The sequence below is a fragment of the Mobula hypostoma genome, chromosome 12, assembly GCF_963921235.1.
Source record: "Mobula hypostoma chromosome 12, sMobHyp1.1, whole genome shotgun sequence".
Lineage (NCBI taxonomy): Eukaryota > Metazoa > Chordata > Chondrichthyes > Myliobatiformes > Myliobatidae > Mobula > Mobula hypostoma.
The window spans coordinates 22,090,014-22,104,462 of NC_086108.1; the positions used below are offsets into that span (position 1 = coordinate 22,090,014).

At 41.9% G+C, this 14,449-nt stretch overlaps 1 protein-coding gene across 9 annotated transcripts in view; it reads left to right on the forward strand.

Annotated features, from left to right (window-relative positions):
- Positions 1-14,449, forward strand: part of rasal2 (RAS protein activator like 2) — a 418,356-nt gene that overhangs the window by 281,358 nt on the left and 122,549 nt on the right. For all 9 annotated transcript variants that reach the window (XM_063063734.1, XM_063063733.1, XM_063063735.1 and 6 more), the window contains one exon: positions 10,964-11,082. In XM_063063734.1, coding sequence (XP_062919804.1) covers positions 10,964-11,082 — 119 coding nt within the window. The remainder of the gene's footprint in view (positions 1-10,963; positions 11,083-14,449) is intronic.

Sequence of the window (14,449 nt, forward strand, 5' to 3'; positions counted from 1 at the left end):
GCAATCCAACTACAATGACATTTTTCATCTTCTGTTGTTTAGGAGTCATCAGATGGGTTGTGAGCAATGTACTAGAAACACTTTCTTTGTGGGAACCTTGAAACCTAAAACATTAATTTTCTGGAAGTATAGTTTCTGTTCCATCATTTTATTTCGGGCGAAGCTGATAGGGATATAGTGCATGAAGAATGGTTAGTCCAGTAATTAATGATAATTGTCATGATATGGCTATCACCTTCTTCACTGCTGTTTTAGTAGAGTGCCAAGATCGAGGACTTATCACAGATAGTGACACAGTTAATGCCCACTTGAACAGCACTTTGAAGAACTTATTGTCCAAGAGTCTATCTTGGTGCAAGTGCCCTTGACCCTTAATCACTGCACATTTTTCAACACAGTCTAGCTGCCATTCCAGTCAGGCAAGGGGCTGGAAGGTCCATATATCAACTGAGAAAACAAGAAAGCCTCCAAAGCAGGTAGTATCCCAGCTGAAGTTTTAAAGGTTGATGGAAAAGAACTTCATACATGCATTAATTGACATCTCCTGTACCACTGAAGAGGCATCTCAGCACGGACAAATTGGGCCAACAGGCTGTATTACTCCATGACTCAGACATACATTGGGAGACTTCAGAAATGTCGTGACTATCTTCAGAAGGGAAGCAAAACAGTATTTAGCAATTACCAAGGGATTACTCTTTTGTCTGCCACCAGGAAGTTCATTGCAAGGGTCTTCTCCACTGCTTGCTTCCAGAAACTAAAAAGTTGCTCCCTGAATACAGTGTGGATTCCATCCACTGCGAGCACAATCAATGCGATCTTCAACATATGACAACTCCAGGAAAACTGCAAGGAACAATATCAATCAATCTTGATTGGTTCTGATCATATTAAGTTTTTGATTCTTTCAATCAAGAGGATTGACAGATAATCCTTTAGTTGCCCTCAGAAACTTGCAGCTTCTGCTTACTACATGATGGCTTCCAAGCTCTGATTCGATTCAAGTCATGTCACGTCACGTCTTATTGTCATTTCAACCAGAACTGCTGGTACAGAACATAGTAAAAATGAGACAACATTTTCCAGGACCATGGTGCTACATGAAACAATACAAAAACTACACTGAACTACGTAAGAAAAAACACAAAAACTACAGTAGACTACAGACCTATCCAGGACTGCATAAAGTGCACAAAACAGTGCAGGCACTACAATAAATAATAAATAAGACAGTAGGCACAGTAGAGGGTATAGTAGGTTGGTGTCAAGCAAGGCTCTGGGTATTGAGGAGTCTGATGGCGTAGGGGAAGAAACTGTTACATAGTCTGGTCGTGAGAGCCCGAATGCTTTGGTGCCTTTTTCCAGATGGCAGGAGGGAGAAGAGTTTATATGAGGGGTGCGTGGGGTCCTTCATAATGTTGTTTGCTTTGCGGATGCAGTGTGTGGTGTAAATGTCTGTGATGGCAGGAAGAGAGACCCCGATGATCTTCTCAACTGACCTCACTATCCGCTGCAGGGTCTTGCGATCCGAGATGGTACAATTTCCGAACCAGGCCGTGATGCAGCTGCTCAGGATTCTCTCAATACAACCTCTGTAGAATGTGGTGAGGATAGGGGGTGGGAGATGGACTTTTCTCAGCCTTTGCAGAAAGTAGAGACGCTGCTGGGAGCTTTGACTTTGCTATGGAGCTGGTGTTGAGGGACAAGGTGAGATTCTCCGCCAGGTGAACACCAAGAAATTTGGTGCTCTTAATGATCCACTGGTCCACAAGATTCCCAATCCCAGTGCAGACTCTGGTCAAGTGAGGCAGTGTCATCATTCTAAATCTTATTTATTTCAAGCTTTCTTGATGCAATATTACTCTGATAAACTTGCTGCTGGTGGTGATTGGGTCACTGTGAATGTACATACTGATCATCAGTAAGACCACGGCTATTCTTGTATTCCATGTTCACGTTACTCAACTAACATAAAATTCCCTCTATTTCCTTTGTATCTAAAAATCTACTTCTGACTTGCAGAGATTTCGGAACTGAGTCTCCAATCTTCTTAGGTACACCGTTCCAATGATGTATCATGCTTTTGGTGAAGAAAATGCTGTTTGTGTGTGTTTCAAACGGCAAGTCACTTATTTTAGTGCAGTGTCCCTTAGTTTCAGATCCCCACTGGAGGGAAGTATCCTTCCTGTATCCATCATGTCAAGCCCTTAAGAGTTTTGTTTTTGGTATTGTCATTCTTTTAAAGTCTGGAGTATTTACCCCATTTTGCCTGATCTCTCCTCACAGGACGCCATCAACCAGCTGATGAAATGTTTGCTGCACTGCCTCTATTGCAGGTGTATCCTTCCTGAGTGATCACATTGTTTCTTGTGCAGTCTCACCAAGCCCCTTTCAAATTGTCTTCGTACCCACATTATGATACTCTGAGTTTCTATATTTTGTATAAAAATGGATGACCTCACATTTTTCTATATTTAATTTGCTTTGGCCTCACTCATTTACCTTGTGCACCAATATCTCCTGAGACCTCTCTGCATTCTCTTCACAACACACACAGCTTTATATCGTCACCCCACATCAAATCATTGATGCAGATTCAGAACAACTGGGATCCAGCATCAACTCTATCAGAGCTCCACAAATCAGTCTCTTGACCCAGCTATTCCCACCTTGAAAATGAGGTTCTGCAAATGCTGGAAGTCCAAAGAAACACATAACTGAAGGCTGGAGGAACTTGGTAGGTCAGGTAGCAACCATGAAAGTGAATAAACAGTTGATGTTTTGGGCCGGGACCATTTTTCTGGGATGGAACGGAAGGGGGAGGATGACATAATAAAAAGGTTGGTGGGGGGAAGCAGGATTAGCTAGACTGTGATATGTGAAGTCAGATGGAGGTGGGAAAGGTAGAGGTTTGAGAGGAAGGAATCTGATAGGAGAGAAGAGTTGATCTATGGAAAAAGGGAAGGAGGAGGAGTACTGGGGGGAGGTGAGGAGAATAGGTAAGAGGCTAGAGTTGGAGGGGGGGGGGCAAAATTACCAGAAGGAGAAATCGATGTTTATGCCATCAGGTTTAAGGCTACCAAGGCAGAAAATGAGATATTACTCCTCCACCTGAGAGTGGCCTCATCATGGCAAAAGAAAAGGCCATGGACTGATATGTTGGAACAGGAATGGGGATAGTAGTTAAGATGGTTAGACATGGGGAAATTCTACTTTTTGTCAATTGCTGGGATATATGCCAGGAGGTACAAATGAACAAGGGAATCACAGAGGGTGCAATCTTTGTGGAAAGTGGAGGAGTTGGGGGGGCGGTTGTTAAAGAGGAGTTTTGTGATAGGATCCAGTTGAAGATGGTGGAAGCTGCAGAGAATGATGTGTTGGATGCAGAGGCTGATGGGGTGCTAGATGAGGACAAAAGGCAGTAGGAAGATGGGGTGAGCATGAATGTCCGAGAAATGGAGGAGATGCGGGTGAGGGCAACATCAATGATCGAAGAAAGGGGTCTTTGAAGAAGGACAACATCTCTGATGTCTTTGAAAGGAAAGTCTTATCCTGGAAATAGATGTGGCAGAGGTAAAAGAACTGAGAAAAGGGAATAGCATTTTTACAGGAGACAGGGTGGGAAGAGGTATAATCAAGATAACTGTGGGAAACATTAGGTGTATAAAAGATGTCCAGAAATAGAGGCAGAGAGATCGAGAAAGGGGAAGAGAGATGTCAGAAATGGACCGAGTGAATTTAAGGGTAAGGTGAAAGTTGAAGGCAAAGTTGATGAAATTTTTGAATTTAGCATGGGTGCATGAAGCAGCACCAATACAGTAGTCAATATAGCACAGGAAGAGTTAGGTAGCATTACCAAGGAAGGCTTGGAACATGGACTTTTCTATGTAGCCAATGAAAAGGCAGGCATAGCTGGGGTCCATTCAGGTGCCTATGGCTACCCCTTGAGTTCCTATGCCTACCTTGTTGTTTGTCTATTAACCAATCATCAATCTATGCCAGTACATTACCACAATCCATTGTGCTTTAAGTTTATTTTGTAACTGCACTGTGTAGGAATTTATTATGGGCTATCTGAAAGGCCAAATACATGGTATCCACTGGGTTCCTTCTGTCTGTTCTGCTTGCTACAATTACAAAAGCAGGTTTGTCAAACATGATTTCCCTTTCGTAAATCCCTCCTGGCACTAACCAGTCTGATTATTATTTTCAAAGTGTCCTTTTACCACCTCCTTAATAATAGATTCTAAAATATTCCCTAATTCTTGCATTGAGTGTATAGGGACCTGGTCAGTTTGCATGTGGCTACAATATTATCCACAGGTCTTGTCTCCCTACCTATAGAAATGTATACCTGCAGTAGAGGGAGCAAGCAAAGGTTCCCCAGATTGATTCATGGAATATACGGTTTGTCATATGAGGATAGGATAAGTGGGCTAGAGGAGTCAGAGGTGATTTCATTGAAATGCACATAGCTCTTCAGGCTGCAAAAAAAAAGCAGATATATTTACCCTGCTTCACATTGGTGTTCAGAACGCAGAGAGTGCTGACTGTTAAAGTTCATTGCAACTTTTACTCTCATTTTCCTATATTACACTAATAGTCTTAAGTTCAGAGAGATCAGATTGCATAAAATCTTGAGTGATTTTTAATAAGACATATTATTTAGATTTGACAACTGCTTCACTTCAGTTGGAAGAATTTATACTCCTATTACAAGGATGACGTGATTCTTTTATGAGCAAATTAGTTATTTTTGAAACAAGCTTTCTGGTTTTGTGATTAATTAGCCTGCCTATATTCAAACAGAATTTTTGGAGCTCTCAGCAGGTATATGTGAACAAACCTGTTTTGCAGTGTATTGGAAAACACCTAAAATTATGCTTCGAAGATTCCTGTTGATGTTTCTGAGAAAGCCAGTGGCGTTAGGGATAAGGTACTACACTACTGTGTTTCAATTCTGAATTACCATTTTGTTTCTTGCTATCATCCATTCCTGCTGGATGAAAGCAGTTGCAGGAGTCTCATATTGTTCTGTAGCTAGCTGTAACTGACATTGGGTTAATAAATCTAATTGGAATTAGAGATTGAATGATCTCTAACTCTGGAAGCATTCAGTCTCTCCTGCATGTGATATGCTCAACAGATAAGCAGTTACTGCAAAAGATTGCAGATGGTGGAAATCCACAAGAAAATACAGAATACTGGAAACACTTTTCCAGCAGCAGGACAAAAGCTATCGGTGGGCAGACAAACAAGAGTCAACTTTTCAGGCCATGAACTCTCCATCAGAACTAAAGAAAGTTTTAAATTGCTTAAGTAGGTGGGCGGTGTAGGGTGTGTGAGATGGTATGGCAGAGGTGAGGGAAAGAACAGAGAGGTGAGAGATGGAGAATGAGGTGGTTCAGGTGCTTTGACAGGCCAGGTGTAAGAATGACGTTTCCTTTGGCTGGCCTGATATGAATCAGGTTACAATCTCAAAATAATGAATTGACCATTCATGACTGGGAAGAAATTTCCGCATCTGAAGCATGTTAAATTTTTAAAACTCTCAACCCAAGAGGGCTGTGCCACTCAGTACAGAGTCTCTTCAGGGCAGACGGATGGATAGGATTTTGGGAATGTGGAAAATTGGAGGATATACGATTTATACAACAGAGTGGTGCTGAAATGAAATGTTAACCATGATGTCATTGAATGGTGGAACAGGTAGAAGAGGTCAAATGTTGACTCCTGCATCTGTTCCTTATGTTATGTAATAGAAGATGATGATTTGAAGTTAAATTTAAGATTTGTCTTATTTCTTCAGTTGGTTATACTTTACTGAAGTTCTGTGGGTTCAGAAGTGACTGAGGAGGGTGCCGTGTGCCATAGGAGGGACTAGGAAGTTTGTGGCAGGATTGGTGGTTGAGCAGTTTGGGAGGTAGTGTGCTGTGTCCCTCATACACTGGGCTGCTGCATGGAATAGTTATTTTGGTGCCATTCTGAATGGTTACTCTGTATTTTGAGCAGCTATGTGCCATTGATTCTCAGGTGTTGTTGGGGATGTTGCATTTTGAGAACATCCACAAATCCTCTTTTTTTCTGCCCACTGGTAATCTAACAAGGAGGGTGGATGGTGTTGAAGGTTATGCATACATATGGAAAGAGGGTTGTCAAATAGGCAGGAATCAGGAAATTGGGATAAGAGAGGTGTCCTTAGGTTCACAACCTGTAACCAGTGGAGCAACGTGTGGATTGATACTGGGAACACAGCTATTTACTATATATATTAGTGACTTGGAAGAAAGAGGCAAATGTATACTAACTATGTTTGCAGACAGATAAAAATATATCCTAACCTGGTTGGTCCTTCCAAAGTGCAACACCTCACACTTGTATGCATTGAATTCCATCTGCCAGTTTTCGGCTCATTTTTCCACCTGGTCCAGATATGCATAGTCTTTGACAGTGTTTTTCGCTGTCTACTACATCTCAGTCTTGGTGCCATCAGTAAATTTGCTGATCTAGTAAACCACATTATCATTCAGATTGTTGATGTAGACGACAAACAACAGAATCCACAATGATCCCTGCAGCACACCACTAGTCACAGGCCTCCAGTCAGAGAGACAACCATCTCCTACCACTCTCTAACTTTTCCAGTGAAGCCATTGTCTTATTCAGTTTACTCCATCATCTTTAATGCCAAACGACTGAACGTCCCATGTGAGGCCTTGTCAAAGGCTGTGCTAAAGACCATGTTAAGAAACATTCACTGCTTTTACCTTCATCCTTTCCTGGTAACTTCCTCAAAAAACTCCATGAGGTTGGCTCAAAATGACCCACCATACAAAAGACCATGTTGACTATTGCTAATTAGTTGCTGTGTATCCAAATACTTACAGCGCGTAAATAAGAGAAAATCTGTAGATGCTGGAAATCCAAGCAATGCACACAAAATGCTGGAGGAACTCAGCAGGCCAGGCAGCATCTATGGAAAAGAGTACAGTCGACATTTTGGGCTGAGACCTTTCAGTATATATCTTGTTCCTTAGAATGCCTATCAGTGACTTTCCCACTCCTGATGTCAGGCTCACCGGCCTATAATTTCCTGGCTTATTCTTAAAGCCTTTCTTAAACAACAGAACAACATTAGCTGCCTGCCAATCTTCTGGCACCTCACATGTGGCTAAGGACATTTCAAATATCTCTGCTGGGGCCCTTGCAGTTTCTGCACAAACCTCACACAGGGTCCAAAGGAACACCTTGTCAGGCCCTGGGGATTTATCCACCCTAGTTTTCCTCAAGACAGGAAAACACTTCCTCCTCTGTAATCTGTGCAGTCCATGACCTCACTGCTGTTTTGACTCACTTCTATAGACTGTGTCCATCTCCCAAGTAAATACAGATGCAAAAAAAAATTCAATTTAAGATCTCCCCCAATTCTTTTTACTCCACTCTTGGTTATCCAGAGGACCAATTTTATCCCTTGCTATCCTTTTACTCTTAATATATCTCTAGAGCAACTTCATGCCTTTTTCCAGCTCTCCTGATTTACTGTTTAAGTTATCTTGCACTTATATTTCCTTAAATACCTCATTTGTTCCTTGCTGCCTATACCTGCTATTCACTTCCTCCTTCTTCTTAACCAGGGCCTCAATATCTCTCGAAAACCAAGGTTCCCTAAAAGTGTTATCCATGCCTTCGACAGGATCATACAAACAGTGTGCTCTCAAACTTTCACTTTTGAATACCTCCCAATTACCAAGCACACCTTTGCCAGAAAACAACTTATCCCAATCCATACTTGCCAGATACTATTGTCTGATACTATTAAAATTGGTCTTTCTGCAGTTCTCCAGAGGACCTGACCTATCTTTCTCCATAATTATCTTGAATTATCCTGTCTCATTCTCTAATCGGAGATTAGTATTTCACTCTCTCTTGTGGGAACCTCTACATACTGATAAGGAAACTTTCCTGAACACATTTGGTCTATCCCATCCAGCTGTTACACAGTATGGGAGTCCCAGTCAATAGGTGTAATGCTAAAATCACTTGCTATCACAACCTTGTTTCTTCTAAGCATCTGCAATCTCTCTACGAATTTGCTCCTCCAAATCCCTTGGACTGTTGTGGACTCTATAACATAATCCCATTAATATGGTCATCCCTTTCTTATTCCTCAATTCCACCCATATGGCCTCAGTTTACGAGCTTTCAGCCTGTCCCGTCTGAGCACTGCCATGACATTTTCCCTGACTAGTAATGCCACCTCTCCCTCTTTAATCCCTCCCACTTTACTGCATCTAATGTAATGAATCTCTGGAACCTTGAGCTGCAGTCCTGCCCCTCCTGCAACCAAGTGTCACTAATGGCTACAGTGTCATAATTCCACATGCTGATCCATGGCCTAAGCTTATCCGCCTTTCCTACAATGCTTCTTGCATTGAAAGGGATGCAACTCAGAACATCGTTTACACCATGCTTAACCTTTTGATTCCTGTTTCTGTATGTGGGCTTAACAACATCTTTCTCCACAACAGCTACACTACTGCACTGGCTCACTGGCTCCCATCCCCTTGCAACTCTAGTTTAAACCGCCATGCAGCACTAGCAAACCTTCCTGCAAGGATATTCTTCCCCCTCCAGTTCAGATGCAAACCATTCTGCCAGTACAGATCCCACCTATCCTGGAAGAGAGCCCAATGATCCAAAAATCTGAAGCCCTCTCTCTTCTGCATTATCTCCGTAACCACGTGTTAAACTGTATGATCTTCCTACCTCTGGCCTCACTAGCATGTGGCATGGTTAGCAATCTTGAGTCACAACCCTGGAGCTTCTGTCCTTTAACTTAGCACCTAAGTCCCTGAAATCACTTTGCAGGACCTTTTCGCCCTTCGTACCCATGTCATTAGTCAACGTGTACCACAAACATTGCTGCTCACCCTGACATTAAGAATGCAGTGGGCGCCATCTGAGATGTCCGTGATGCTGACACCCGGGTGGCAACATATCATCCAGGAATTTCATTCTTGTCCGCAGAACCTCCTTTCTGTGCCCCTCACTTAAGGAATCCCATATCACCAGAGCTCACCTCTTCAACCCCCTTCACTTCTGAGCCACAGATCTAGACTCAGTGCCTGAAATCCAACTGCTGTGACTTTACTCTGCTTGGTCATCCTCCCTAACTGTGGCAATCCTCCTGTTGATGAGGGGAACAGCCCTAGGGGTACTCTGCATTGGCTGTCTATCTCCTTACCCCTCTTGATGATCACCCAGTTACCAGGGTCCTGCACCTTGAGTGTAACTACATCCCTGTAAATCCTATCAATCAACCCCCTCAGCCTCCCAAATGATCTGGAGTTCATTCAGCTTCAGTTCCAATTCCTTAACAAGGTCTGAAAGAAGCTGCAGCTAGATGCACTTTTTGCAGGTGTTGTTATCAGGGGCACTGGAGGCCTCCTGCCTTATCACACTCCGCAAGAGGAGAATTCCACTGTCCTGCCAGGCATCCCCACTGCTCTAACTATGCAATAAGAAAGAAAGAAAAAAAAACACAAAAATATATAAAAATATATATATTAAAAATATACTTCTACCTCTATGAGCCAAAGTGTGAACTCCCCCTCTAACTCTGGCCTACTCATACAATGGCCACTCCGCTTAAACCTGACTTCTTTTTATTGGCCCTTGCCAGTTGCCTAATTATGCACACTCCAATGTCTTCTTGGGAATCATGGCACACAGAATGTATTGATTGTCCCACTTGTTTCTTTTGAAATCTCTGTTACTTTTTAAAATAGAGTAATTGGTTTATTATTGTCAGGTGTATCGTGATACTGTGAAAAGCTTTCATTTGCATGCCATTGAGACAGATCATTCCATACACATGTCAGGGTAATACGAAAAACTTTTAAAAATGCAAAATATGGTGCTATAGTTACAGAAAATATGCAGGGCAGGTAAACAAGTGCAAGGTCCATGACCAAATAGATTGACAGATTAAGGCATTTATATTTAACATAGAAGAAGGCTGTTCAAAAATTTTATAAACAGCAGGATAGAAGCTGAGCAATACACACAAAATGCTGGAGGAACTCAGCAGGCCAGGCAGCATCTATGGAAGAAAGTACAGTCGGCATTTTGAGCTGAAACCCTTGGCAGCTCTCCCAAAGCAGTGGGAAATGTAGACAGAGTCAATGAAATTGCTGTTTTGCATGAAGGACCGGGCTTATGTTTACAACTCTCTGCAATTTCTTGTCTTGGGCAAAGTAGTTGCCAAATCAAGTTGAGATAGATCAAGATGGGTTGCTTTCTGTTGTACATCTGTAAGCATTGGTAAGAATCGTCGATACCATATCGAATTTCCTTAAGTCCATGACTGGCTCTTTTGTTTGACTGACATGGGTAGAAAGTTTGTTCTTTTGACACCACATCAGCGGGCTCTCTACCTCCTATCTGTACTCCATCTTGTCGTTGTTTGAGATACAGCTTCCTACAGTGGTATCTGCAAGCATGTAGATGGAATTAGAGTTGTATTTGGCCACGCAGTTGTGAGTGCATAACAAGTAGAGTAGGGGGCAAAGAATGCTGTCTTGTGGGGCACTAGGTTGATCGTGTTAAAGTTGTGGTTGTCCGTCCTTACCAACTGTGGTCTATTGGTCAGGAAGTCAAGGATACGTTTGCAGAGGGCAGTATTTATTATGTTTGGGCTTTAATGCAAGTATTATTAATAATTTTTAATTGGAAATATCATGGAATTTTAATTCAGCAGACATAAATTTTTATCATTTGTGGTTTGAATTTGAAAGGGTTGAATGGAGAATGTACTATGTTGAGAACAGAATCAGTATAGTTTGTTTTCATATTTTAACAACTATCCAGCAAGTACATTGCTAGCTTTATTTGTCTTTCATAGATCAACTTAAATGTGACTTACTTGAAATGCTAATTATTTTTTCTTCTCCCTTTGTTGCAGGGATTTTTCAGTAAAAGATTAAAGGGGTCTATCAAACGAACCAAGAGCCAGCCAAAACTTGACCGCAACACCAGCTTCCGTCAGATACTACCATCACTGAGGAACTCTGATAGTGACCGGTAAAACATTATCGTTTTACTCACCTGCATTTTAGAGTATTGAAGATGGCTAGTTGTAGAAAACTGTACATGTGTTTAAAACTCTGACTCCTTTTTCCTGTTGATGTGAAATCCGTTTGAGGGCTAAACCTGCAGAGATTTTCTGTGTCTGTGAGAGAGAGAGCGAGAGAGAGCGAGAGAGGACATGCTTTTAGGTGGAGTGGGATTATGTAAAGTCTGGCCTTTCAGTTGAGCAGAAGTCAGAAGCACAGGATAAAAGGAATGGAGACTGTTATGTCAATCCATGGCCTCCTCTACTGTCAAGACGAAGCCACACTCAGGCTGGAGGAACAACACCTTATATTTTGTCTGGGTAGCCTCCAACCTGATTGCATGAACATTGATTTCTCTAACTTCCATTAATGCCCCACCTCCCCTTCTTACCCCATCCCTTATTTTTATTCCCCCCTTTTTTTCTTCTCTCTCTGTCCCTCTCACAATCACTCCTTGCCTGCTCTCCATCTTCCCCTGGGCTGCCCTCCCCCATTCTTTCTCCCTAGGCCTCCTGTCCCATGATCCTCCCCTTCTCCAATTCTGTATCCCTTTTGCCAATCAACTTTCCAGCTCTTGGCTCCATCCCTCCCCCTCCTGTCTTCTCCTATCATTTTGGATCTCCCCCTCCCCCTCCCACTTTCAAATCTCTTACTTTCTCTTCTTTTAAGTTTGTCCTAACAAAGGGTCTCGGCCTGAAACGTCGACTGTACTTCTTCCTGTAGATGCTGCCTGGCCTGCTGCGTTCCACCAGCATTTTGAGTGTGAGGCTGTTGATGATTCTTTTATGTTTGATTTAATGATACATCCTGACATGCTCTCATCTGATCCATATACAAAATTTTGTAGGGAATTCTTAATTGCTGTGCATTTAAAAATACAATTCTCTTAAAATACACAACTTGATCTCATCAAATTTGAACAGATGTTAAGCCAACAACAAGAAACTTGGTGAAGAATTTGGAATTTTATTGGCGAATAATGGAATGCAGAATACCAGGGCTTTTTCACTATATTCCACAGAAAAGGCACAGCTTTTTTTTAAGATTTGAGGTGATAAAGCATCTGCTAATCATGAAGCAGCAGAAAAAAATAATTGATGCGTTTAACCAAGATAGTCGCTGAGGAAAATCTAACATGCAGAACAGCAGTATCAGTACATACACGTGATGAGCAAGTGTTAAGACAAAGCCTGAAGTGAGTCAAAAATGATGGCGATCCCAAGCAACCTCATTATAGATTCCAAAATCCGAAAAAAAATCTGAATATCTTCCAGCCCCAACCATTTCGGATAAGGGGAATTCAAACTGTACATGATGTGTTTTTATGTAATTGTGTCTGTGGATTATTTGAGGAACGGCAGTCATCTGTATTACATTATTGTCTTGAATTATGTAAAAGCAGAAATATAATGGCTGTTAATGTGTATCTGTCTTCCCCTTTATCCTCTTATAGTTTATTGCTTCTTGTCTAAGTGCCTCCCTGTCTCTGAGAATGTTAATTAGTTCTTCAAATCATTAGCATGCCAAAGAATTAAGTGGAATTCAGGTGGAGGAGTACAGCATTTTCTGCAGTGTTTTTTTGAGAAAAAGAAATTGTGAAATTTCATTTCTTTATCACAACTTAGGAGCAAATTTCTAGAAGCACTAATAAAAATTTAGGTTTTGGGCTGTTCCCAGATTTCAACATTCAAACCATATTTGTTATCAAAATATGGTATATTAACATGTCCATCTTGAGATTAATTTTTTTGCAGGCATTTATAGGAAAAGTAAAGAAATACAATAGAATATTTGACAAGCCATACATAAACAACCAAGGTGCAAAAGAAGGCAAACAGCAACTTAAAAAAGTACTAAAACCTTAAGTTGTAAGAGTCCTTGAAAGTGAGTCTGTAAGTCACAGAATCAGTTCAGAGTTTTAGTGATTGCAGTTATCCACGCTGGTTCAGGAGCTTGATGGTTGTAGGGTAATAACTATGGTAGTGTGGTAGTGCGCAGCTACAGCAACACTATTACAGCTTGGAGAGTTCCAGAGTTTGGAATTCAATTCGGCACCGTCTGTAAGGAGTTTGTATATTCTCCTCATGACCATGTGGTTTTCCTCCGTGCGCTCCAATTCCCTCCCACAGCCTGAAGAAGTACTGTTTAGAAGATCATTGTAAAATGTCCAGTGATTATGCTACTGTTAAATTGGTGGGTTGCTGAGCTGTGCAGCTTGTTGGACTGGAAGGGCCTGTTCCATGCTGCATCTCTAAATAAAACAAAATAAAAACCTATTGGTGTAGAACCTAAGGTTTTTGTACCTCCTACCCAATGGAGTAGCAAGAAGAGAGCATGGCCTATTTGATCAACATACATCAAAGTTGCTGGTGAACGCAGCAGGCCAGGCAGCATCTATAGGAAGAAGCGCAGTCGACGTTTCAGGCCGAGACCCTTCATCAGGACTGACGAAGGGTCTCGGCCTGAAACGTCGACTGCGCTTCTTCCTATAGATGCTGCCTGGCCTGCTGCGTTCACCAGCAACTTTGATGTATGTTGCTTGAATTTCCAGCATCTGCAGAATTCCTGTTGTTTATGGCCTATTTGATGATGGATTCTTTTCTCTTGTGTCAGTGCTCATTATAAATGTACTTAGAGTGTTGCCTATGACACACTGGGCTCTCTCTGCCACTTTCTGTGGCCTTTTCTTTTCCTGAACATTGGTGTTTCCATACCAGGCCATGATGCAGCCAGTTAGGGTACTCTCCATGGTGCATCTATGGAAGTTTGTCAAAGTTTGTGGTGACATGGTGAAGCAACACAAACTTCTAAGAAAGCAGACGTGCTGTGATGATATTTATGTGCTGGTCTCAAGACAGATCCTCTGATATGTTATTGGCAAGGAATTTAAAGCTACTGGCCCTCTCCACCTCTGATCCCCTAGTGGGTACTCACTCTCTCATGGACCTCCAGTTTCTTTCTCCTATAGTCAATAATCAGCTCTTTGGTTTTGCTGTTATTGAGTGAGAGGTTGTTGTGGTACCACTCGATCAGATTTTCAAATTTCTTTGTTGATTTGCCACCACCTATGATTCAGCCAAAAACAGTGGTTCATCAGCAAATTTAAATGCGGCATTGGAGCTGTATTTAGTCGCACAATCATAGGCATGGTGAAAAAATAAGCTCACAGTCTTGTGGTGCACTTGGTTTGATGGTGATTGTGGAGCAGATGTTGCCAATCTGTACCAACAGGGTCTGCCAGTGGGGCAATCAGGGATCCAAGTGCACAGGTAGGAACCAAAGCCCAGGTCTTGGAGCTTAATGATGATTTTGAAGGGAATGATAGTGTTGAATGC